This window comes from Crinia signifera, chromosome 5 (assembly GCF_055691185.1).
Source record: "Crinia signifera chromosome 5, ASM5569118v1, whole genome shotgun sequence".
Lineage (NCBI taxonomy): Eukaryota > Metazoa > Chordata > Amphibia > Anura > Myobatrachidae > Crinia > Crinia signifera.
In genome coordinates, this window is record NC_139221.1 from 305836326 (window position 1) to 305859261 (window position 22936).

Sequence of the window (22936 nt, forward strand, 5' to 3'; positions counted from 1 at the left end):
AGGTGTCAATCAACCATTTGCTCCCAACCACTGCAAAATGGGCAAAAACAATTTGGTAGATTTGTTAAAGTAAATGGATTCAACCAATATCTTTAGATATATCAGCGGACCAAAGCTATATATATTCGTGAACGATGTCGTTCACTGATATATCACTGGTACACATATGCCGATGTTCCCTCAATATATCGACCGTTCAATCAAATGGCCAATATATCGACCAGTGTGTAATGTATACTGACATGCTGCTGCCTGCCACCGCCCACTGGCTGAGCACCGGAGGTGAGTCATGGCAGAGACGACAAATCCCCCCCCCCCACACTGATTCAATTGACTGTACACAGAGCCGGCTATTGGCTACTGTGTACAGGATGGGCGGGCGGATGGGCGTGCTGGGGAGGCCTGGGATGCGTCAGAGCCAAGGGAAGCAGCAGTGTCTATTGGTCGCTCTTATCCTGCTTCAGCTTCTCCGTTATGCGTGTGACGTCCTCACGTCACAGGCTGGGGAAACACGTTGGAGAGGAGCCTGGAGGGGGGGGGATGAGGTGGGGGGCGCCACAAAGTTTTTGGCAGGAGGTTTGCAGTACAGAGGTTTGTACTGCGCAGGCGCCAGTCCTGATGCCAGTCATCATAGCACAGGTGACAGGAATGCTGCGGGGACCAGGAGGAGCGGAGGCGGTGGTGGTGGCAGGGGTGCCTGCATCGCAGTACCCCCGCAGCGACTGTGGCCAGCGGCAACCCCCCTTCTCCCCAAAAGGTACAAGCTGCCACTGGTGATGGATGATGGGTTGATAGCTATTTAGTGCAAAAAGTAGAATAACCATCGTGTTTGGCTGTGGAACTACAAGTCCCAGCATGCTGGGACCACACTTCAGCATATTGTTACAAATAAATTAGATTTGTCATTTAGGGCCAGATGCACTTAGCTTTGAAAAGTGATAAAAGGGGAGTGATAAACTACCAACCAACCAGCCCCTTACTGTCATTTTTCAAACACAGCCTGTAACATGGTAGTTAGGAGATGATTTGCTGGTGCATTATTATCACCTGCCACTTTATAATTTCACCAGGCTTAATAGATATGCCCCTTCTTTCTGGAAAGAAAGAAAAATGACAGGTTTGAATGTATTGGTAAATTATAAAGGACTTAGGGGGCATACACACAGGGCGATAAGAGCCCAGGTTCTAATGCCCCTTTCCCACTGCAGCCTTAAAACGGTATATTGCCGATTTTTGAGGGCAAAATACCGTTTAAGGCTGCAGTGTGAAAGCGCCAGAGTTGAAATACCGTTTAAAGTTAAACGGTATTTCAACCCGTTTTCAAAGCAGGGTTTTAAACGGTAATCTACCATTTAAGAGGCAATGGGAATGCATCTTAAACGGTTTTACCAGCAGATGCAGCGAGGATGGCTCATATTTGAGCCATCATCGCTGAATGTGTATACAGCAGCCGGGCTGAAAGATGCGCGGCTTTCAGTCCAGCTGTCTGCTCCCTCCCTTGCCACCCCCCTCCCCACCCGCAGCGTCATATACTCACCGCTGCTCACCGGCGCCGTCCCGCTGTCGCTCACCCGCGCCGTCCCGCTGTCACTCACCGCCCGGCAGTCCTGCTACCCTGCCCGGCCACACAAGCTGGGTGCTCCGCCCCTCCCGGCCTGCTCGCCCCGCTGAACACGGAGACCTGCTCGCCCCGCCCCCCCGCCTGCTGAACACGGAGCTTATTTATCAGCCAGTAATATATACATTGCTGGCACAGGCCAGCAATGTATATATTACTAGCACCACTGCACACCAATGATTATTTATCAGCCAGTAATATATACATTGCTGGCACAGGCCAGCAATGTATATATTTTTTTTAATTAAATTCATCTTTATTAAATTTTCCAACATTACAAAAAGAAAAGACAAAGATTACGTAAACATAGACAAAGATACCTCACATATACATATACAGTAAAAATCCACCATCACTCTACTTACTCCTACTGTCTAGCAGCAACCCTTATATATATGACGCTTGTACTGGCAGGTATACTATAACACTCTAGCCTCTCATTTGGTCTTATCTGCAGCCCGCGGCTACTACCTCCACCACCTGGTTTTCCTTTCTTGAGCTCTTTTTATAGTGAATCGTATGTATTTACTCTTAAACCACTTATCTCTATTATTATTTTTTTTTTTTTTTTCTTCCTTTTCTTAACTTTTCTCCTTCCCTCTTCCTTCCCCCTTTAATTCCTTTAATATATGCTCAAACTTTTTACTAATAATGGATTCTTGCACATGATTTCCATAATATTGTTCCATCCCTCACTTCTATATTAATCTAATTATTGTGAAACTTATTTTTTGTGTCTAATAAAACAAGTTATTTGCAAAATATTCAGTGTTTAACTTTCTAAATAACATACTATATTATCTCACTAATTTAGCAAAACATTTATAATGTGTTTTATAGTGAACTTTTACCCATAAAGTAACAAGTGCATTGCTTTAATTTGTGATCATGAAGTGATCTTTAAAAAAAAAAAATCAATAAAAAAAAAAAAAATAGAGTAATAATTTATTAATTAATGAATTATTAAATACTAAAATCCAGGATAGGATTTTTCTCACACCTTTCGTGTTCTAATTAGTGCATTATCATAATTTTTGACATGATAAAACAAGTGTCTTACTATGTTTTGTAATACTTTGAGTAGTACTGTACCACCCTCCCCAAATACCATAAAACTTTTCGATTGAACGCCTAATTAAGTGTATATACTTTTCATGTTCTAATGTGCAATTAACTAAATTAACCCACTCCTTAATTGTAGGACCCTTGTGTGCCATCCACGTACGTGCAATAAGAACCTTTGCTATTGAACATATATTAATCGCGTATTGCCTCTTCTCGTTCGACATTAAATCATGGGGCCACACCCCCATAATACATCCTAGTGGTTGAATACACTGATTTGGTATCCCAGTCTCGTTCAAAATTCTAGCAACCCCCTTCCAAAAGATATTTACATTTTTGCACTGCCAAATTAGATGCCAGAATGTACCGTTAAACTCTTTGCACTTTGGGCATCTGTTCTCTTTTTTTACATTATTTCCCCCTTGGAATTTACTTAATCTCTCAGGTGTTATATATGTTCTATGCAGTATATTCACCTGAATTTGCTGTATCCTAGAGGAATTGGTAGCAATCCTTGGAATTGACATGGCCTCCCTCCAATTTTTTTCTGAAATTGGTGGTATTTCCTTTTGCCACTTTGTTCTAAGCCCCACCATCTTGTCCTGTTTTATCTGGTCTCGTAAAAACCCATAGAATCTATACACGCCCTTTTGACCCTCCATCTTCTTAATGGCTTGTTTAACCACTGATTCAGCTATATTTATAGGTCCATCCCTTTGATACTGGGAAAGGCCACTCCTCACTTGTAAATACCTATAAAACATCTCCTTAGGCATATCAAATTCATGATGGAGTTGAGAAAAGGATTTTAGGGTATTCGCCTCATACAACAGCCCGATTCTATTTATTCCAAACTGTTTCCTGGATTCCCCTCCCTGTTGAATATCTAACTGTTTCAGTGGACTTAATGAAAAGATATAGGTATCTGGATCCATTCCTACATCATCCTTCCCCTTTCCTGCCCAGTTCCATATTTTTATGGCCTGGGCAACAAGAGGGGGATACTTTCTTTGGATTTTCCCTGTCAAAAGCAGTTGTAATGGAGTATACCCTGGAGCAGCGATCTCAACTAGCTTAAGCAGTTCCGGGGGGGCTCCTTCCTCCTTAACCCAAAGGCGGAGATGAGCCATCTGGGAGGCAATATAATACATTTTAAAATTCGGCATTACCAACCCACCTAGCTCACACTCTCTGCATAGTGTGTCCATTTTGATTCTGGGGCGTTTGTTTCTCCATACGAATGATATAATAATACTGTTGATTTTCCTAAATATCTCGTCATTAATAAAAATAGGTGTCTGCTGAATTATATATAAAAACTTAGGAAGAATTACCATCTTTATCAAATTAACACGTCCCAGGACGGTTAAGGGCAACTTCATCCAATTTTTACATTTAACCTTAATTTCCCTTATCAAAGGGTCGATATTATCCACCACATAGTTCCTAGAGTCTTTTGACATCATAATGCCGAGATATTTAAATTTGTTGACCTCTGGAAGTAACGGGTCATTCCAATTTTCCTCCCTATTAACCTGCTTATTTATCACCAACAGATTGGATTTGTTTTTATTTATTGTTAATCCTGAGACTACCCCAAATCCCTGTATGGCCTCGAGTATAGTTGGCAAAACCCTTGTATATTCCGAAAGACCTACCAAAAGATCATCTGCATATAAGGATACCATGTTCTGCCCCGCTCTCGCTCAGTATATCCCTTATGATACATGCTATCGGCTCAATTGCTACTGCAAATAATAAAGGGGATAGTGGACACCCCTGTCGCGTGCCTCGAGAAAGGGAGAATGACTCTGTAACATACCCATTTATTAATATTCTAGCTCTTGGTCTCTGATATAAAAGAAAAACCCATTTGATAAATGATTCACCAAAGCCAAAGGCCATTAGAACACACCTAAGATACAGCCATTCAACTGAATCAAAGGCCTTGTTCGCATCAAATGATGCGACCGCTGACTCTACCTCCGAGGTTTCTGCCACTTGAAGAAATGAAAATACTTTTCTCAGGTTTATTGATGTGGACTTCCCATTCATAAACCCGGTTTGATCCGGGTGAATGATATCGTCGGTCACTCTATTTAATCTATTCGCCAGGATCTTGGCCAGTATCTTTGCGTCTACTGTTATCAAGGATATAGGCCTATAGGAGTCAACCCGCGTTGGGTCCTTGCCACTCTTTGGTATCACTGCTATTATTGCCTCCATCATTGATTGGGGCAGTTTCCCTTTAGTATCCATATCCAAAAATAGATTAAGGAGCTGGGGGGCGAGGATGCTCCTAAATCTTTTGTATACCTCTCCCGGAAGTCCATCTATCCCAGGTGTCTTACCAGTGGCTAACAGCAATGTATATATTACTAGCACCACTGCACACAAATGCTGTAAAAACGTTTTGAAGAGCTAAAACGTTTTACCTGCAATGGGAATGGTACTTAAATGGCATTTAAAACTGTAATCTGCTGCAGTGGGAATGCTAAATACCGTTTAAGATTACCTGTAATTTAAAACGTGTCTGCAGTGGGAAAGCAGCATTAGTGATCTGACTAGGCAAAGCGATCTGTTGACAAAAATCAGATTCCATTCTCCACTGGGCAGAACTGTTGTTGCATAAAATCCACACCCACACCTGCTTCCTGGTATACGCAGTCTATATACTTTCCGAGTTATCAGCAAACCTTTGGTAAGGGTGCAGTGTACTTCCCTCAGTGGACGTTTCCATACTAAACAAGGAGACAGATCTGGAATCAGTGAAAAGTAAGTGATATGTTTATTGTAATATCATTTACTATTAAACATGCCATTGCAATGGTTACTGTGTATTTTTCTCTAAACCAGTGTTTTCCAATCTTAGTCCTCAAGGCACACTACAGTGCAGGTTTTAATTATATCCATGCTTGAACACAGTTACATTTTATTAACTGAGGTACTAGTGAAGTCACCTGTGCTCAAGTATGGCTAACCTTAAGACCTGGTCTGAGGAATAAATTTACTAAGATGGGATGTTGCCCATAGCAACCAATTAGATTCTACATCTTATTTATTTGGCACCTTCTAGATTCTAGAAGATAATAGACAGAATCTTATTGGTTACTTGGCAACAAACCGTTTTCAAAAGAACTCCCATTGTCCCCTTAGTGTGTCTTTAGGGCCAATGTTGGGAACCTCGGCTCTGAGCTATTATTCAAAAAAGTAAAATGCAAAGCCCTAAATATATTGTTACCTACTGTAAATGATGCTGAGTACACACTGCATGATGTGTCCCCCCAGTGCGATTGTTAGCATTAGGACCCAGCAATGATGCTGGCATCGGCCCAAAAAAATAGCATGTACTGAAAACGGGGTGACAGAGCATGCATTACTAACGGTGTAGTGGGTACACACTGGACGATTTTAAGAATTTGTTATAATGATATGTTGTTATCGGCAAATCATCGGCTGTGGACCCAGCTTTAGACTGAGGGGTCATTCTAGTTATTTTGCTCCCCCGCATGTTAGCACAGGGAGTGATGTTTTGTTTGTGCACATGCGCATAATGATTTATGCGCATGAGCAGGCTCTCTTGGGGAACAGACTCGGTGACGCCTACTTGCTGGCCCATTTGCGTGGAGTAGTGCGGGCGGGGGGGCGTCGGATGGCGGACCCAGGTCATTTCCACGGGTTTGCGGGCCGGAGGAGGTGTGCAGGGGGCGGGTGGCTGATGTCGCATGACATCAGAATCCCACCCTGTCTTCGGCTGGAAGCCCGCACATATACAGTAAGTCTCCATTGACTTATATTTGCATGCCATAGAGCAGGCATGTCCAAAATGTGGCCCTCCAGATGTTGTGAAACTACACATCCCAGCATGCCTTGCCATAGTTTTAGCATTCCCTAATAGCAAAACTGTGGCAAGGCATGATGGGACTTGCAGATTCACAACAGCTGGAGGGCCATAGTTTGGACATGCCTGCCCTAGAGAAATCATTTGGTCGGCAACCATCGAATGATTTCTCCTGCTGCGGACACATGCGAGGGGATGCGGTGGCGGCAGGGGGGGGGGATTCGGCAGGCGGCGGGGCAGGCGAAATCATTCACCTGTGTGCTAAACTTTTGTTTACATTTTACATGTGTAGTGATGTGTGATAAGCGATTTGTGCTGTGTAGGTTTATATATCGATCGATATCACTCATTCTGTACACAGGAAGCCCTTTGAAATCTGTTGTTAATTGACTTGATTAGATATTTACTGCATATGCTAAAGACCTGAGTCGGTGATTGCTATGGGGTGTACACATGAAGCGATTTGTGCTTTATTAGAAAATAACCCAAAAATGGTCACGGGTGTCTGCTACTTAAAGGCTCGAATGCACTATGTGATTTTGACCTGATTTCACCCGATTTCAAGGGTTCGGTCCGAGAAATCGGGGGAAATTGGCCCAAATGTGTGTGACATCCGAATCAATACACGGTCCCATGCGCATCAGATCGGAGTCTGAGGTCGGACCTGCTGCTCGTCCAACCTCATGAATGGTGTCGCATGAGATACATCACAAGTGAAAGGTCCTTGGGGCTCAAGGAGGATTGGTTAGCCGGCTAAGGATTCCATGGATTACGGAGTGAGGGTGAGCTCCATCCATTACTCCCATTCTGAAACTTCAGGACCTCTAACATGTAAGCATTGGCCGATATATCGCTAGACCATTGGGCAGTGTGTACCAGCAATATGTCTGTGAGCGACTTCATTCACTGACTTATTGCGTCGACTTTGCAACACAGTTGATGCCCGATCTATCTAAAGATAGATCGAGCATTGGCTGTGTATATGGGCAATCTGCTGATCGTCTGTACGCCTGCACCAGGAACCTGTGGTGATTGACATCTCAACTGGGAACTCACGCTCACATGACAGGAGCACATGTCATGCTGAGCAGCCCTTCCCCTATTATACCTACGGACTTCCTGGTTGCCTCATGACAGGCAGAAAGAGGAGTAGCTGGGACAGGCAGGCTGGGCATAGCGCGTAGTGCATCACCGGGGCAGCCACAGCCATGTAAACAAGCCCGCCCAGTTGGGACATCGGGCAGTGTGTATGGAGAAAACAATGCCCAATCCGAGGAGAGATATATCTGCAGATCAGCCTACGATTGTGCTAGGCAGCATTTTCATCTGAGTGAGTGATAAAAAGCAACCAATCTGATTTTACTTAACATTTATCTAGCACCTTCTAAAAGAACATATCTTCATTCTGATTGGTTGCTATGGCAAAATCTCAGCTTGTGAGTTTCAACCCATACTACTCGGTACAGTAAAGCTGGGTACACATATATACAATCCCTGTTTCTTGCAACCGTTCGGCCGACCGTACTCCCGTCGGACTGTCCACAAACAACAGCCGATCACACGCGTACACACCTGTACAATTTTACTTGCGACGTCCGATGTACTCCCGTCCAAACAGTCGCAAGAAAAAGATTGTACCACTGTACACTCTGTCTCGATTTGGGCTTTTGACACGATATATATGAACAAAATTATCATAATGGGCTGGGTTAAGGGCATACCAAAACTAAGAGGCGTGAGTACAGAACCTAAACAAAAGTGACAGGGTACGCGTCTAAACATTAGTCAGCCTGCAAGGTGACTAAACTTCTATATAGAAATGCCGGTCTGGTCCCGCAGTTAAAGTATAGACGCTGACTAGTCACCTCCACACATGATTTATTCAAGTGTGCGTTCTGAATGCAATTGTGACTCACCCCAGTCTATTACTATATACTTACATATAGACTAGGGTGAGTCACAAATAATGAACTACACTAGTTACACTATAATAAGTACATTGCATTCAGAACACACACTTGAATAAATCATGTGTGGAGGTGACAGGGTTAATGTAGTTCACGGACCCGCGGCTCCGCTGCTCAAGATATATAAGAGCAGGCTGTCACAACATAAAGGAATTTGAGAGGCACAAGCAGACAGACAATAGCCCTTAAAATGGCTAATGATAATACAAGGCACAGTTGCTAATATTTCAATATGCATTAGATAATGTGACACACACGGAGCGCCAAACTGCTATAAAGCCGGGTATGCGACTAGTCAGTTTGCGGTAGTCACCCTGCCAAACTGCTATAAAGCCGGGTATGCGACTAGTCAGTTTGCGGTAGTCACCCTGCCAAACTGCTATAAAGCCGGGTATGCGACTACAGGGTGACTACCGCAAACTGACTATACTCGCATACCCGGCTTTATAGCAGTTTGGCAGGGTGACTACCGCAAACTGACTAGTCGCATACCCGGCTTTATAGCAGTTTGGCAGGGTGACTACCGCAAACTGACTAGTAGCATACCCGGCTTTATAGCAGTTTGGCGCTCCGTGTGTGTCACATTATCTAATGCATATTGAAATATTAGCAACTGTGCCTTGTAATATCATTAGCCATTTTAAGGGCTATTGCCTGTCTGCTTGTGCCTCTCAAATTCCTTTATGTTGTGACAGCCTGCTCTTATATATCTTGAGCAGCGGAGCCGCGGGTCCGTGAACTACATTAACCCTGTCACCTCCACACATGATTTATTGAAGTGTGCGTTCTGAATGCAATGTACTTATTATAGTGTAACTAGTGTAGTTCATTATTTGTGACTCACCCTAGATCATGTAGCTATGGAACGCCAACATGGGCATTCCAGCTTTGGCAGTATAGTCGCAAGGACGGCAGCATATCGATCGAACGTGCGCACACACTGCACTTTTGTTCCGATATGAGGCCGTCCTGTCGGATGAAAATTAAACAGCAAAGAACCGTCGACCGACCGAGTATGGACGGTCAAGACAGTTTTTTGCCGTTTATCGCTCGTACGGGACAGTGTACACACCTATACAATTGAACGGCCGTCCGACCCAGAACGGAAGAGCGGCACGACAATTGTATATATGTGTACCCAGCTTCAGTCTGTGGGCTTTTTGTACAGAAAAGTGAACCGTGGTATCACTAATTTCGTAAGTAAACTTGATTGATGGATTCCATTCCATTAATGGAATCCATCAATTGAATACACTCAGTTTTACCACCTGACCAAATCATAAAAAGGTCAACTATGTAGCGAACGAATAGGTGAATATATTTAACAACCTCTTCATTCTTGAAAAATAAATCACGTTCTGTCTCAAACATGAAACCATTAGCAAATGCAGGGGCTACTTAAGATCCCATTGTGTAGAGAATATCATTTCTTTTTTCGGTACTTATTTCCTAGCACGGCACCCATCGCATCATATACCATAAGCCTAAATATGGTATGCGATGCGATACGATCAGACCCGATCTTGTACAATAAAAAATCGTATAGCATTGTATGCCATACAATGGCATACAATGCGATGGTATACCATTTTTAATTGTATAAGCACCCTAATGGGTGCTTACAATGTTAAATGCACCCCCACGCCACCCCCACTATCAACGCCAACCCGAAGCGTGGCGAGTGCAGCGAGCCCGCAAGGGGCGGCGGTACGTGTCCTCCGACCTTTTCATGCCCCACTATCCACGTGGAGTTGATTTAAGATAGTGTGGCGAGCGCAGCGAGCCACCAAGCCCGAAGCGTAGCGAGCGGACACGGAATACACGCCGCGCTTCGGGCTCGGTGGCTCGCTGCGCTTGCCACACTAACTAGAATCAACTCCACGCCATCATGGATAGTAGGGGTATAAAAAGGTTGGAGGACGCGTACCGCCTCTCCTCGCGGGCTCGCTGCATTCGCCACACTTCGGGTTGGCTTGATAGTGGGGGTAGCGTGGGGGTGCCTTTAACATTGTAAGCACCCATTAGGGTGCTTATACAATTAAAAATAGTATAGGGGGGGGGGGGCATTTAACATTGTAAGCACCCATTAGGGTGCTTATACAATTAAAAATCGTATCGCATCGCATGCGGCTATATGCCATGCGATGCGATGCATAAGATGCCATACGATGTAAATCGTGGGCGCCGTGCTAGGAAACAAGTACCCTTTTTTCATGTCAGTGAGAGGAGTAGACAGAAAAAAGAAATATCGGGACCATGGTATACATTGTTTTGAGTTAACAACCCCCGTGCCACCTCTACTAAATGGGAGACATTAGTGTAGAGGGTGACAATGTCACTTGTAGCTTTAAAATCAGCGAAGTTATATCCTTAAGATATGTAGACTGGCATTGAATGGTAGGCTGGAAAAAATTATCTAGATATTGCAACACCTTATAGTAATTGAATCACAAGCAGCTATAATTGTCCGGCCCGGTGGGTTGCTTATATTTTTATGCAGCTTGGGCAGAGAGTAGAGAACTGGAGCCACAGGGTGGTGTAAACTGATGCGCTGTCTATAATGTGAATAGGGTCCCTGGGACCCGATTTTACATTGGATTCAATGTAAAATATTCCCTACACCCCCAATTTAACACCGTAAACCCCACCCCAAGATTGACGTGAACCCGAAGTGTGGCGAGCGCAGCGAGCCCACGAGGGGCGGCGTTGAGCGTCCTCCGACCTTTTCATTCCCCTACATTCCACGTCGGCATGGAGTTCAGAATATAAAGTGTGGCGAGTGCAGCGAGCCGCTGAGCCCGAAGCGTGGCGAGCGTACGCGTATAACTTCACAGGTATACGCGTCCTCTCGCTGCGCTCGCCACGCTTCGGGCTCCGTGGCTCGATGCGCTCGCCACACTTTATATTCTCAACTCCACGCCGGCGTGGATAGTAGGGGAATGAAAAAGTCAGAGGACGCGCACCGCCGCCCATCGTGGGCTCGCTGCGCTCGCCACGCTTCGGGTTCACGTCAATCGTGGGGTGACGACGGGGACATATATAATGTGAAATGGGTCATATTGGCCCATTTCACATTTTTTACTATGTGAGATAGACTAAATCAAGTCCATCTCACCTTGTGCCATTATAATGGCACAAGACCGACGCGATGCTCCCAATTTCAATGTTAAAAAATATTTTAACATTGAAGCCTATGGCAAAATCGCGGGCATCGTGTCGGTCGCGTCGGGGCCAATGTTAATGGTCGTGACCGACGCGATGCCCGCGATTTTCCCTTTGCCGGCAAAAGGGACCTGATTTCAAAGGAAATCGAGTCCATCGCGGGCATCGTGTACCTTAACTTAAAGGTACACGATGCCAAAGATTGTGGCCGTGCTAGGAAACAAGTACCGTACCATATGGTAGGTGGGATTCTCTAGTTTTTAATTCCATTAAAAGCTAAGAAATCTAGTTCCGGGAACTGGAGATATCTGCAGTCAAGCAAGCTGTCCTCTCACCAGAAAATTATGAATAATAAGCTCACTCCACTATACACCCCTCCTCTGCGTATTAAACATCCTCTACCACCCTGGAAGTTATGTATCAGGGCCCCTTCATTCAGCCCAATGCCCCCTTTTCCCACCTCATCTCTCATCTACCACCATCTGTGCAGTAAAGGGCTAATTAGTGGAAATTACTGAGCCCTATATGCTGAGCAGTTGATATAATACTCCCTACCACCTGCGGGACATCAAAGCTTCCGCTCATAGCACCCCCCACCCCTACCGCTGAAGGTTAGGTAGGGGCCCCAATACATTGCTATGCCCAGAGGTCTACACTGCTGTTATATGTGTGTGTGTGTGTGTGTGTGTGTGTGTGCGTGTGTATATATATATATATATATATATATATATATATATATATATATATATATATAGGAAAACTTTGAGAAGTCCGCACACCTTGCAGGGTTTATGTTGGGTGCCAGGTCCACACAGAAATACTGTATAAGAAAACTTAATATCCAGGGATATATGAAGGACAGCACTCCTTGATTTTTAAAGTCCAGTAAGGCACAATTTATTTCTTGTCAATAAATTTGAGCTTCAGACTTGTATGCAAAAAACTTATTAAGAATAGTGAGGGTCACACATATAATCACCCATCCTTGTAGTTAAGCAGTCGGCAGTCTGACTGCCGACTGCTTAACTACAAGGATGGGCGATTATATGTGTGACCCTCACTATTCTTAATAAGTTTTTTGCATACAAGTCTGATGCTCAAATTTATTGACAAGAAATAAATTGTGCCTTACTGGACTTTAAAAATCAAGGAGTGCTGCCCTTCATATATCCCTGGATATTAAGTTTTCTTATATATATATATATATATATATATATATATATATATATATATATATATATATACATATATATATAATTATTATTATTATACATTTGGTCTATCTATAATACTTTAACTGACCCGGCACATACTGGGACTCCTAAGTGTCCATCTCCGTGCTTTGCTCTGCCCCTTTTGGAAACCCCCTTCTGAAAATCCTGCGTTTGCCCCTGCACCCGGGTATTAGAGTTTGAGATGGGTTTGCCTCTCAGGATGGAATTCTGGCAAAGGGTCCCAGGACAAAAAAGGGTAATGAATCCTCCCCACCAACGCGTTTTGGGTCGTTAAACTGGCCCTTTTTCAAGGTATGGAGGATAGCTATACAGGCAGGGTATATATACCCTGAACCATTACCTAATTCAAAGGATAAACATAAAAACCTGGCTCGGAATCCAATCTGATGCGCAGGTACACACTATATAAAAAATATAGACTGCATCCTTAAACAAGTCGATAAACATTACACTAGTACATACAATGATTATACATTAAGATTCACATAATTTATATTCGAGATGATGCGAAGTATCAGCAGATAGCCAATTGTTCCAGTGCAGATTTCATCCATGCCCAGATTTGTATTGGCACGGAGACGCCGTGTATAGCATGATGGCGGCGGGACTCTCTTGCTTCCGGGTATCAGTCCGGAAGTGGATGGTGTTGTCATATCCAGTGCCACTGGAACGCACAGATCGTTCTGAAGTGGAACGCATCTTGGTTTTTTATTCAAATCTGCTGTGTTCTATTAAATTAATTCAGTTTATGAAGGTGCGCACAGAGCTCCCATCAGATGTATATCGGAATTACATATAAAAAAAGAGAAACAAAAACAATATGTTACACATCAATAACTAAAACTCTAAGTGCAATCACTATATCACAGAATTGGTTTAAAAACCAAATGGGATTAGAAAAAACATTTCAGTTCGAAGTCCATATTAATTCCCTTAGGTTCTAAGGTTTTAAATTCATATATGGACCTCATTTCAGTTCTGGACAACCTCAAATCTATGTCATCAATTCTCCAATGTGGCTTAACAGTTTTAATGCCACAGAAGGATGATAAATGGGAAATGTCACAGTGACTGTATGTAGCTTCTTAAAATGGTCAGATACATTGTGGGACTCTAATTCACATTCCTGACATGTTCTGCTAAACGTACTTTTAGCATCCGCTTTGTTTTGCCTACATATTGTTTGGCACAATTACATTCTAACACATAATTGCAATATTTACATACCCTCCAACTGTACCGTTTTAGCTGGTACAGTACCGTTTTTTTATGGCCTGTACCGGCTAAAAAAACCTGTACCGATTGTACCGTTTTTTAAGTAATTCTACCTTCACTTTGCATGCAGGCAGCGCGCTTCCTCCCCGAAGTGGCCAAGGGGACTCTGGGAGATGTAGTTTGCTGAACCGCCGGCTGCTTCCTGAGTAGCGTGAGGGGCAGCGGCTAACAGGACTACAACTCCTGAGGTGCACCGGGGGGAGGGAGGAGAGTGCCGAGTGCCGCGGACCAATCACAAGGCACAGTGTATATATTGGCGCCGCGGCGGCTGTGTGTAGTGTACAACTGGGAGAGCGCCAGGTGGGGGACGTGGAGCAGGGCAAGGTATGCACTATGTTGGCAGACGTTGTTGGCTAGAGATCAATGGAAAAGGGGGAGCATCCATGCAAAGTGCAGCAGCCAGCCAGTTGCGCATAAAGGGGATCCTCTAAACAACAGATCAAATGCTACCCTCCAAATTTACCATTGAAAGTATAGGAAAGGAGGCATGGCCACGCCCCTTTCCTAGTTGTACCGATTTCTGCCCTTCATATGTTGGAGGGTATGTATTTACTGTTATAAGAAATGAAATCCTCTATGCTATAAATCTTATTGGTCACAGAGTTCGGAGTCTCACAAGTTTTGTTAAATCAATTAATGGATCAATCAATCAATCAATCAATCAGTCCTTAACCTGCCTTACTCTGCATACTCCCCCTTCATTTCCCCATGCTGCCCTCAGGTCTCTTTATTATTAAATTAAACCATTATTTCTATGCGATCATATCGTTTATTAAACTGTCATCCTGTCTGCCACTGCAGTGCTGTAATGTTTCACAGATGTGCTGAAGTGGTTTAAACTGCCTTGTGTTTGTGCTGCTGCTCCGTTTTATAGCTTAGCCAGACAGCCTTTGGTCAATATTGTTGAACAATATTGTTAATAATGAGGTAGTCAAAATTGACTGGAAATTAATGTTATTAATGTAAATAATACTGTATGAATAAAAATAAGACCAGAGTACATGAGTTAAGCAGTTTTTAGCATTTGAAAAAAAGAATATAGACCCAAAGCACATCAGGGTGGTTTTGCAAAACCAAAACACGAGGATGAAATTAGAATCAAAACACGGGGGTCAGCGAACAATACATTGGGGAAGTTTAAACTAAAAATAGCACCATATTGGATCTCTGATACAACTGTCCAATCAGGTGGAAGCTACTTTACCTCTGCGCAGGCTCTTTTAGAAAATAAATAAGTTAAGCTGCATTGGGGATCCTGACTGCAGAGAATAGAATAATGACTGTGGTCATGATTCAGTGGTGGACATAAATAGTCTAGCAACTGCAATTCCGTACAAAGAAATAAGCCACATGTTGACATAGAAGATATGTATGCAGGCTCAGACATGCCCCGACAACGGTTATGACAGGCCTGTGTTGCACTACCCGCTCCCCTGTGGCCTCCCATATATGTTCTGTATCTGTCAATCTGCATCCAAGTTCTCACTGCGACTGCCATCAATAAGTTGGCAAATGTGCAGTCCATGAAAAAAATGTTTGATCAGATTTGCAAACAGGCTGTGAATCAGGCCCTATAACCTTTTATCAAGCGATAGAATAATTTTATAATATTCTTTTTATATTACTGTTTTCTAGGTATTGGAAAGAATATCATTTAAAAATGGAAACTCCATTGAATTTGCCTTCAAACATTGATGACTGGACAAAAGATCATGTAAAACTTTGGGTGATCAGAGAACTTAAACTTGACTCGGCTGTTGGAGATATCTTATACAATCAAGACGTAACCGGAGATATTCTGAAACTATTGTCTAAACTTGACTTTGTAGAAATGGGAATTAAGCATGGACCATCAGCCTTATTAGCTCATCGCTTAAATGAAATGAGTCCACCCAGCACCCAGAATTTACAAGAAGACACTGGGAGCACTAAAGAGAAAACTGCAAAGACGAAACAAAAAAAATCCAAAAAAGGTCAGAAAAGTTGTGTCACACCCCAAGATAAAACAGACGCAACTACAGGGATTGCTGAAGAAAATTTGCCCAATGAATTAGAGACTCTAAAAGCCCATTGCCCCGAGACTGATTATAGTGTTGTAAGGGTAACAACTTACCCTTTTGATAGCACTCACGAGAGCAAATGCTATACCCAACACCATTATCTTCAGCCTGAATCAGGTACATCCAATTACATAGACCCAGTGCATGAGTACAAGGAGTTTACCAACACAGCAAATGCCACAGAAGAAGATAAAAAGATGAAGTTTTGCAATGAAGTTTTCAAGTTTGCAGCGGCATGCATGAATGCCCGCACAAATGGCACTATCCACTTTGGAGTGCGGGACAAACCACATGGCGAAATTATTGGTATTGTCATAGAGGACAGTGAAACTTATGTCAGGTATATTGATCAAATGATAAACAAATACTTTGAGAAAAAGCAAGTAGACATAGCAAAACAGTGCATTCGTCCACCTCGTTTTGTCCGTGTACTGTATCAAGAAAACATAAAGTCTGATTTAGTTGTTATAGAAGTAGATGTGGTTCCCGAACACGCTTACTGTAAATCAGAAATATTCCATACGTACCCATCTATTCTCACCGATGATACTTGGATACAGAGTTTAGAACAATATTGCTTCATTCGAGAAGGAGGGAGCTCAAAAAATGTTTTAGCAAATTTACCGCACAATTGTGCCGATTACAAATCGTTTTGCACAAAATTGAAAAACAGAGATGATGCCAGAGAAAGAGCAGAACTTAATCAAAAAACAAAGCAAAAGAAAACCCAAGAACATGGCTCCAAACTTGTGAGTTTAATAACTGGAAACCGAGACACATTGGACAATTCCTACTATAAATGGTACATTTTGGTAGCTAATAAGTGCCAGGCCAAGCATATAAAGCATCTACAATTCATGCATGAAATAAACTGGTTTGCCATTTTGGATTTTGATCCAGAGTCAGCCACAAATGGTTTATGTAAAGCTTACCAGGAAAAGAGGAAACCCAATTTGCATTTTCCAAATCAGTACAGAAATATGGATAATGTCACAAATGAGAAGATTGAAGAACTTAAACTATATCAACAGCCCAGCTGGATCTTCTGCAATGGGAGGTTGGATCTTAATAGTGAAGTGTACAAACCATTAAATAACAAGCTCTGGCAGAAAGAGAAGGCGGCTGAAGTTAGACGACTCGTGTCTTTTCTTTGCAGGAAGGATGTGATGGAACAAGGGAAATTCCTTGTTGTGTTTTTATTGCTTTCCACTGTTGAAGACAATATGGATCCTATGAATGAAATGTTCACCGCATTTTACCAGGAACTCAAAGGTATGACTGATATCTTATGTATTTGTGAAAGTGAACAAACTTTTCAGAGATGGAGAGATTTACAAACTAGGATTATAAATGAAGAGGAAATGGAAGAAAGATGCATTTATTACCTGGGTATAGAGAATATAAATGGAACAATCCTTAAACTGAAATCTAACACTCAGACCTCTAATCGCTTCTTGCCATCTCATGGTGGTTCTTCAACCATTCTGCACAGAAAAGATGAAGATCTGTTGACATCACTAGATATTCTTTGTGGAAATGAATGCCATGATACAGAAATTGAGAGAAATAAACCTATGTTTGATGAATTCATGAAGACTCAAGAAGAACATTTCTACCGAGGAGGCAAAGCAACATGGTGGAATTTCTACTTCTCATTCAGAGGCCATACAGGGTCTTTTATTAAGAGGGATGCCCAAAAGAAATTGGAAGAACAGATAAAATCTTGGTCTGAATGTAACAAGCAAATAAGTGTGAAAGTAATAACACTCTTTCATCACCCTGGATGTGGAGGTTCCACCACTGCAATGCATGTCCTCTGGGAGCTGCGAAATACATTCAGATGTGCAACTTTAAAAAGAAAGACAGATGGCTTTAAAGATATATCAACAGAAGTTATCAATCTGGCTGTTCTTGGATCATCTAATGGTGCAGATTATTATCGTGTCCTGCTGTTAGTGGATGACTATGAAGAGGAGGAAACTGTATCCATTTTGCAGAACTACATCAGGTCAAATATTACAGAAAGCAATATAAGATTTGAAAAACCAGTAGTGATTATCTTAAACTGCAAGAGATCTCAGGACCCAGAGAAAAATTCAAAGTCAAATTGTATGGAAAGTGTTGCTCTAACTTATAAACTTTCTCTGGATGAGCAAAGAGCTTTTGAAAAGAAACTTAAGGAGATTGAAAAGAATTATGAAAAGCCAGAAGATTTCTATTCATTTATGATCATGAAAAGCAATTTTGATGATAAATATATTGAAAATGTTGTACAAAATATACTAAAAGGCTTAAACAATGCAAGCAAACAAGCCAAGCTCATCTCTTCTCTGGCTCTTCTAAACAAATATGTAAAGGACTCAGCAATTTCTGCTTCGATGTGCGAGCAGTTCCTTGGCATAACTGCAAAGAAAACATTCTGGGGCAATGAGAGCATAGAAGATACAATGGGCGCTTATTTTACATTAATTATTCGTACAGAAGGGGAAGAATATGGTAGATATGAAGGGCTACGCATAACCCACCCATTGATTGCACAACAATGCATAAAGGCGTTAAAGAGCACGTATGATATTCCGCAGAGTAGTATCATGTTGGAACTTTTGCAGAACAATGTTTTCCATGACATTGGAATAGGCCGAGAGATCTTAACTCAGAACATGCAAAGTATGTTGGTCACAAGACATCGAAAACAATATGGCGATCAAACAGATACTCTCTTTTCTCCTTTAATAGAGGAAATACAAGAAGATGAGGGGAGTGCAAGTGTTGAAAAAGTTCTGAATGAGGGAACAGTAAGGTTCAATCAGAATCCTTACATCTGCCAAGCTTTAGCAAGACACTTCTATATCAGAGAGAAAAGGTTACCAGATGCATTTCATTGGGCAAACGAGGCAAAGAGAATTGCGCCAACAAATTCATTTGTATTAGATACTCTGGGTCAGGTCTTCAAGACTCAGTTAAAGACCATGATGGACAAATTCAACAAAGACAATCCTATCTCAGCTATAGAATTAAACAACCTTCTAGATAAGGCTAACTGTGCATCAACAGCTTTTATGGAATGCCAAGAGCAATCCGACAAGACTGAAACCGATAGAGAGAAATATGAGATTACAAAAGCCAGACGTTATCATCTGTACAATACAGCAGGATACATGGGCCAGATTGAAGTCTGTCTTTATACAGTAGAAATACTTCTAGAGATACCATGGTGCATTTCCAAAGATAAGCTCTCGAGAAGACACCTGATTCAGTACCTGTCCGGTAAACAGAACAGTCCAGTCGACAATGTTAGCAAAAACAATGAAGAGTTCACAAAAGTTCTCAATGATTTTAGATTTTTTCTAACCAAATTAAAAATATATTTAAAGAAGGCTTTTGATTTCTTCCAAGACTTTTTTGTGTACTTAAAAGAAAAGTTCATGCTGAAGGAGAGCACAGAATTTAAAACATGCAAAAAAGTTTCAGCGTATTACAAAACATATATGCGGTTTTTCTGCGAATATGACCTTATGGAAATAATGAATGAGAATGTTGCAATAAAGAGGGGCCCTTCACTACGAATAGAGGAGGTAAGGGTATGTCTGGAGTCATACAAAGCTGACAAGTTCTCAGGAATTCTGGAATACCTGACAGATCATGGAAAAGATGTTAGTAAGATGGAAGCCATTGTAAAAGCCTACACGTATTTACTAGAGAATCGCACAGAAAAATTCATTGTTAGAGATAAACAAAATTTCATTCTGGCCAATATTGTGCTTCATTGTATTTCTCCAAGTTCTAAACATATTGCTCCAGTTGACTCACTGAAAAAGTTTCTTAGAGACATTCTGCAGATCTGTGATTTTGAACACAAGTACCCAGAACCTTATTTCTTGGCCTCATTACTCTTCTGGCCCCACAATATTCACCACCTGGATCATGATTCCAAAAATATAGAAAAATATGTCATCTCTATGAGAAGGTCTTTTAAGAGTGAGTATCGGCACATGTGCCGTTCCAAACAGACCATAGCACATTTCTATCTCGGCAAGAATGCTGATCTGAAGAGACTAATTCACAAAGGGAAACTTGATCAGCGCTTTGTGATCATGCCAGTATCAGATTTAAATTATCTTTGGCAAAGTGGTGGCATATGGAAAGAATCACAAACAAAGGATTCACTTTTGCTTTTAAAGGGCAGAGCTGAAAATGACCTAATCTATGTAGCATGCGGGAATGGTATCGAGATTCCAGTAAGACCTGTTTACCTTGGACAACTGAGAAGTGGAAAAAGTATTGAGCGAGTGTCTTTCTTTTTGGGGTTTTCTATGGACGGCCCAATCGCTTATAACATTGAAAGTATATGAATGACTATACAGTACTATCAGGACCTACTGTACAGCCAAATCTTAGCTACAATGTACAGTAGGGATTACACAGTAAACACTAAACAATGTAGCTTGAAAAACAAAGACTCATCAATGTCTGTGATAATAGTGTCTTTGTCTTGTTCATTTTGACTTTTTTGAATTATCTGAATTCTATTTTCTAGGACATAGGGAGAACACAGTTCAACTAACACATTACAGTTCCATCATTTACCCTGGTGCATTTCTGTTTTTTATTCTATGGACTTTCAGTAATTTATCAAAAGGATATCTTTATCTTTTTATGTTTTATTTTCCTTATTGATTACTGCTATTACATAAACATTTGATATTCAGTGTAGATTTCTTAAGCATGAACATTTTTGGTTTGTAAAAAATAAAAATAAATAAACATACTGAAACTTGGGGATTCCGATGAGAACCGATGAGATTCCGATGAGAACCAAGTCTTGGCTGCCAAGTTTGCATCTAAAAATGAGGCAAAATTAAATTTTTCTAGATTGCTTTTAGAATGCCATTGGGGCAGATAATTGGTGTAGGTAGTGGGTGGTAAGGATTACTGCAGACATTTTTTGTCACTGTGTGTGTTTGTCAGATAGCTCTTGATCTCCATCAATTCCCCCTAAAACAATGACTGCAAGAATACCTTTTCTGTTGCTGGTATGTAAAAAAAAGCCAGTTTTCTATACTCAAATAAAAAATATGTGCATCATGTGTTTTTTGATACTACTGTTCTTACTGGATGTGGCAGTATCCCTTCCAACTTTTCTTGACCATAAAAACATTGCCAGTGTTTTATGAGCTAATTAAAAATCTATATATAGATTCTTTTTGAGATGCAGCATATACAGTATGACTATTCTTACTGGGTGTTCTTGTGTCCCCATCAGCTGCACTGCAAAAATCCAAAGTACAGGTAGAAATAAATTATTCTGTGTTTTAATAAAACTATAAAAATAAAAATGAAAAATAAAAATAGAAAACATGGGAAAAATAAAGACAAAAAATAAATAAAAAATAAAGAATAATAAAAAAAATTACATCCCTGTGTGGTTTTATTTCATATGTCAACTGTGTGTTGATGATTCAGACTTCTGCTCACTTGGTGCTCCACTCCACAATATTTTTCATAAAAAATGGAAAAAACAGATAAGAGGACGTGTGAGAACTGTGGATCATTTATGATAGTATTCAGTCAGTCTGGCACGTCTACTTCAAAGCGTACCTAACTTACAAGTTAACACTTGCTAGAACACATATATTGGTATTTTTAATCGGAAGTTCAAGGGGCATACCTGTACTCACGATGAATATGGTGGATATCCTCATATAAAGGTATCTTTCTTTAGGCTTTCTGAATTCCAAAGATGACCAACTTGTGGTATAATAAACTTTTATTAATATTCAAATGATTTATAAAAAGTATATAAAAAGTATATAAAATTTTGAGAGAATAGGTGGTATCCCGGGCATAAAATACCGGTATGAGATACTAAGGTCCGGACTCGGCCAACATCCAACACTAGTATAGTGCCGCAGGTCTTACCTTCTCTCTTCCGTTGTTAAAAAAGATGCAAAGCACTCCTTATACCGACATGTTTCGGGACATATTGTCCCCTTTTCAAAGTAAAGGAATGTGGTGCACTGGCTGGATTTTTATATTGTTAAAGATGGTGGACTTCCGGTTCCAGGTAATCATAGGGTTTCCGGTATTCACAACACATAGATAATCAGCATCAAATATAGTTTCTTATGGTTTTCTACATACGGTGTATAGGGCGTTAGAGTCCTTTGTTGTGTCTGGAGCATGTGACTTCCGGGTGTCCGTCAAAACTGGAAGTTCCGGTAGTGTTCCACGTGGTTCTCTCCTTTGGCTGAATGCAAGGGAGGATTCAGATGACGGACATATCAGAATGGAATTAAAGGGTACTTTTTTTTCTCTCTCTCTCTCTCTTTTTCTCTGAATCATTTTAGTTGATGAAGAACCTTATGGGGATATCAGAAAAAAGATATGAGTCTATGTGAATGAAGAAATCATAAATAGAAAGTGAGATATAATAATGAAGAAATTATGATGCAATATGAAAAATAATGATAAAATTATAATGCAATATGAAAAATAAAATAAAAAAATAAATTAGAAATATAATATAAAATATATTTTCTACAGGAACCACTTTAGTTCGAAGTCCTGGTTGAAGCCCTTTGGGGCTAAAGTTTGTAACTGGTAATTTAACTTAATTTCTGTTTTTGCTAAGTTCACTTCAACATTTCGGTCCTTCCATTGGGACACTATTTTTTTATGCCGATGAAACGACGTACATGGCCTGTGTTGCAGTT

General features: G+C 41.2%; 1 protein-coding gene across 1 annotated transcript; it reads left to right on the forward strand.

Annotated features, from left to right (window-relative positions):
- Positions 1-5365: 5365 nt before the first annotated feature.
- Positions 5366-21552, forward strand: LOC146081305 (sterile alpha motif domain-containing protein 9-like). Its single transcript, XM_083189452.1, has 2 exons — positions 5366-5458; positions 15799-21552. The coding sequence occupies exon 2, from the start codon at positions 15824-15826 to the stop codon at positions 20573-20575; it is 4752 nt and encodes a 1583-aa protein (XP_083045578.1). The 5' UTR covers positions 5366-5458; positions 15799-15823; the 3' UTR covers positions 20576-21552.
- The last annotated feature ends 1384 nt before the right edge of the window (positions 21553-22936 follow it).